This window comes from Cynoglossus semilaevis, chromosome Z (assembly GCF_000523025.1).
Source record: "Cynoglossus semilaevis isolate Cse_v1.0 chromosome Z, Cse_v1.0, whole genome shotgun sequence".
In the NCBI taxonomy this organism is placed as follows: Eukaryota; Metazoa; Chordata; class Actinopteri; order Pleuronectiformes; family Cynoglossidae; genus Cynoglossus; species Cynoglossus semilaevis.
Window position 1 is genome coordinate 15,246,643 of NC_024328.1, and position 4,679 is coordinate 15,251,321.

The 4,679-nt window shown below is 39.0% G+C and overlaps 1 protein-coding gene across 4 annotated transcripts in view; it reads left to right on the forward strand.

Annotated features, from left to right (window-relative positions):
* The window catches only part of golga3 (golgin A3), a 14,012-nt gene extending 9,350 nt beyond the window's left edge, over nucleotides 1–4,662 (forward strand). For 3 of the 4 annotated variants that reach the window (XM_017043247.2, XM_008336582.3, XM_008336580.3), the window contains exons 17-24: nucleotides 14–211; nucleotides 309–425; nucleotides 534–673; nucleotides 1,257–1,389; nucleotides 1,479–1,601; nucleotides 2,158–2,322; nucleotides 2,589–2,752; nucleotides 3,332–4,662. In XM_017043247.2, the coding sequence (XP_016898736.1) occupies nucleotides 14–211; nucleotides 309–425; nucleotides 534–673; nucleotides 1,257–1,389; nucleotides 1,479–1,601; nucleotides 2,158–2,322; nucleotides 2,589–2,752; nucleotides 3,332–3,512 (1,221 nt within the window). In that variant the 3' untranslated portion in view covers nucleotides 3,513–4,662. The remainder of the gene's footprint in view (nucleotides 1–13; nucleotides 212–308; nucleotides 426–533; nucleotides 674–1,256; nucleotides 1,390–1,478; nucleotides 1,602–2,157; nucleotides 2,323–2,588; nucleotides 2,753–3,331) is intronic. The other variant, XM_008336581.3, reaches the window with a different exon arrangement.
* Nucleotides 4,663–4,679: the final 17 nt, after the last annotated feature.

Here is a 4,679-nt window from a genome sequence, read left to right on the forward strand (position 1 = left end):
CGACATGTCAAAGCTTCAAGAATCGCGGAACTTCAAGAAGAGGATCAAAAAGCTGGAAGATGCCAACAAGAAGCTGGTGCTGGAGCTGGAGCATGAAAAGGGGAAACTGGCAGGATTGGCTCAGTCCCACAATGCACTGCGTGAGCACTCTAACGTCGTGGAGGCCGCGCTGGCCAAGAGAGAGTCCGATCTGGTCCAACTCAACTTACAGGTAATACGTGGTGTCGTCTATCAATGTGAAATATGAAGTTTTTTTGGGTTTTTTTTGTTTTTTTTTTTACATTTTAGCGCCACCTTTCTCTCTTTAGGTTCAAGCGGTGTTAAAGCGTAAAGAGGAGGAGGACCAGCAGATGAAGCAGGTGGTCCAGACTCTGCAGCTGGCCTTGGAGAAAGAAAAGAGCAAAGTGAAGGACCTGAAAGAGCAGGTTTGGGAAAAAAAAATCAGGATATTATTCCTGTCAACAGGAAGTGGATAACCTTCCTGCTTCCTGCCACCTGATGTTGTCGCCGTCATAACCCAATATGTCCTTCAGGTGGCGACGGTGAAGGCTGATGCCGCTCACAGCAGGAGGCACTACAGGGCGGCCATGCTGGAGCTGTCGGAGATCAAGAAGGACCTGCAGACCAAAGACGACCTGGTCAGAGCGCTGCAGATCGAGGCGCAGCAGCTACAGTACGTGAGACGCTCAAAAAATGTATACATTTAAAAAAAATAATAAAATAGTACACATGTATACTATTATTTATAGTATACATGTATACTATTATTTATTTATTTTAATAACAATGAATGCTGTGAAACGACGGTGGAGCAGCTCGGGGATCTGGCTGTGGGGAAGTGTTGGAGCCAAGAGATATCAGAAAAATGTTGTTTAGAAGAGATGGTGAAATCATTTATGGTCCGTGGCCTAATTTATCAAAGGTTTACAGCACCTTAGACGGAGGAGTGGAAATAATGATTTGCTGAGAATTTATGGTCACGTGGAAATGTTTAACACACACACACACACACACACACACACACATATACATATACGTATATATATGAATGTATGTATATGTATATGTATATATATGTGCATATGTCCGTATATATGTATATATGTGCATATGTACATATATATGTGTATATATGTGCATATGTACATATATATGTATATATGTGAATATGTATGTATACATGTATATATATGTGCATATGTATGTATACTATTATTATTATTTATTTTTTTAATAACTGAATGAATTCTGTGTAGGGCTCAGGATGAGCAGCACGCTCAGGAGGTTTCCCGGTTCCAGGAGGAACTGGCCAAGGCTCACTTCCAGCTCCAGGTGCTCCAGAAACAGCTGGAAGAAGAACTGGCCAAGCAGCCGCTCACCCACCAAGAGGTATAGTCACTGAGTTCAGGTCAAAGGTCGCTGTGACTGCGCTGGTAAATTTGAGTTGATGACGAAATGTGCGGTGACTCTTGGACCAGGTGGAGGACCTGAAGTGGGAGCTGGAGCAGAAGCAGAGGGAGCTGGAGGCTCAGAGGCAGCAGGTGGAGATGGTGGAGCAGTGTCATCACAGGAAGCTGGACAACCTCCAGACAGCCCTGCAGGTCAGTGCTGGAAGTGCACAGGCCCAGATGCACTGTGCTAAAGTACTGAACTAGTTATATGAATATTACCGTATAATATATATATATATACACACAGTATGTGTGTGTATATGTTTATATATGTATATATGTGTATATGTGTGTATATGTATATATGTGTATATACAGTATGTATATATGTACATATATGTATATGTATATATGTACATATATGTATATGTATATATGTACATATATGTATATATGTGTATAAATATGTATATATGTGTATATATGTATATGCATATATGTGTGTATATATCTATGTATATATGTGTGTATAAATGTCCATATGTGTGTGTATATATGTACATATATGTGTATGTATGTGTATATGTATACATGTGTATATATGTACATATATATGTGTGCATATGTATGTATATATATAAATATATATATGTGTATATATTTGTATATATTTATGTATATATTTGTATATATTTATGTGTGTGTAAATATATATATCCCGTCCCCCGTTGTCTCCATGTTCACCCCCCCTCTTACTCCTGCCCAGAACATCAAGGTGGAGCTGGAGTCGGTGCAGGAGGAGCTGAGCAGCACCAGGAAGGACAAGTTCATGCTGCAGGCTAAAGTGAGTGAACTGCGGAACAGCATGAAGACCGTTCTGCTGCAGAACCAGCAGCTGAAGCAGGAACTGAAACAGAACCGAGTAAGGAAGGTGAGGACCTGTGGACAGGTAGTTTTACTGCACCTTTACACAGTTGACATTACACGTCGTTTTATGGTTCTGAACTAAAGAGAAAAAAAAACCATGTGCTGTTGTCCATTTGTACTCAAGCACATAGGATCAACCACTGGACCGTGGGCCCGTATCAGGCCAGTGGTCATCTGTTACCTGGGTCAAGAAAAAATAAAATAAAAAACTTAACATTTTATTTACCGTCTGTGACAAGTACGAGTAAGCTTGTGTCGTTTTTGCAACAGCGTATGGAGTTGAAGAGTGAGGGGAACCAGTCCAACCCAGTGACACCGGTCAGGATCCCAGACTGTCCAGTTCCTGCCTCTCTGCTGGACGAACTACTGAAACCGTCAACTTCAGTCAACAAGGAGCCGCTGAACAACCTGCACAACTGTCTGCGGCAACTCAAGTACGTCACTCTAATGTGTATATACTGTATATGTGTATATATGTATATATATGGATGTATATGTACATATGTGTATATATGTATATATATGGATGTATATGTACATATGTGTATATATGTATATATATGGATGTATATGTACATATGTGTATATATGTATATATATGGATGTATATGTACATATGTGTATATATGTATATATATATATGTGTGTGTATATATGTATGTGGGTATATATATGTATATGTGTGTATATATATGTATATGTATGTATATATGTGCATATATGTATAAATGTGTATATATGTATATATATGGATGTATATGTACATATGTGTATATATGTATATATATATATGTGTGTGTATATATGTATGTGGGTATATATATGTATATATGTGTATATATGTGTGTATATATATGTATATGTATGTATATATGTGCATATATGTATAAATGTGTATATATGTATATATATGGATGTATATGTACATATGTGTATATATGTATGTATGTATGTGTATATATGTGTATGTATGTATATATATGATATGATGTTTTGTTGTGATTTCCCTCCAGGGAGGAGATGGACAGTCTCCAGAGGCAGATGGAGGAACACACAATAACCGTCCACCAGTCGGTCAGCTCATTGACTAACACAGAACTGGAGCTGCAGAACAGCGTCACCAAATCATCCATCCCTCTGAAGAACGCCGGGCTGGAGGACGAGGAGGAGGAAGAGCAAGAGCAGTGCTCCTAAAAGAAGAACTTTTCTGTCCAGCCACCAGAGGGAGCGTGGACTTTTACTCACTGAGGCACTTTTTTTAAGTCCCACGTCTCTTCCTCTTTTGAATTTGCTGCCAACATTTGGCATTTTCCCATCAGGCACTGGGGTGCTGTCAGAGTAAAACCCGGCTGTGTTTGTTTGTTTGTTCTGCTGTGTGTGGAGGTTGTTTATAGCTTTCTTTATTTATTTACAGGTGGAGAACGGACAGTTCTCACCTGCAGTCTTTACAATAACCCTCCATCACACACATACGCACACATGCAGGTACGACTAACGAGTGTTAGCGCCACACTGAGGGAAAAAAATGACATGACAAAAGCTGCAGGTTAAAAAAAAATTGAGATTTTTAATCCCATAAATCTTTATTTTATTCCAGTGTCACTTCCATAAACTGATGTTTTTTGTTTTGTTTTTTCACAAAAATGAACTTTGCTTTTTTGTAACATCACTAACGACTAATGATTCCCTTTAACATTCTACTACTTCCTCATATCAGTGCGAGCAGCTTTTACTCTCAGAAACATACGACGTACAATATAATTTTTTCCCCTTAATTTTTAGTTTTAAAACTCAGACATTTTTTTCCTCCTCTCGTTGATTAGTTTGTTAAAAAAAAAAGAACACAAACAGCAGATGTGAAGTCGTGCCTGTTGTTCAAGTGAAGCGGTTTATTCAACTGACTTGCTAATGCTAACGCTAACTACCCACCACTGTGTCTGAGAAGCCTGTGATGACTCGTCAAACGCTAACGGTTTCCCCGTAGTGTTTATGGGATGGTCTCCACAATATCAGTCACTCAGTTCTGGAACAATTTTCATCTCGCAAGAGTCCAGAACTTTTTTTTTCTTTCGTTTTTTCACTGGCACGGACTGCAGTGATTTGCACGCAATAAAGCCTTAAGTATCGTTAACCCGTCGTTGAGGGATCGAAGTTGACGAACGGCGCGTTTCTGTGGAGACTGTGTGCAAGGTGTAAAATGTTGTACTGTTTATATATATATATATATATGTGATATTTCTGATGAATGGCTAGTTGCGAGGCTAACTGATCACTAACTGAGGTGGATCGATGATTGACAGAGATTTTTATTCCTTCATTTGGTACATGCCTGTATTTACAAAGACAAAAAGAAGCATTGAA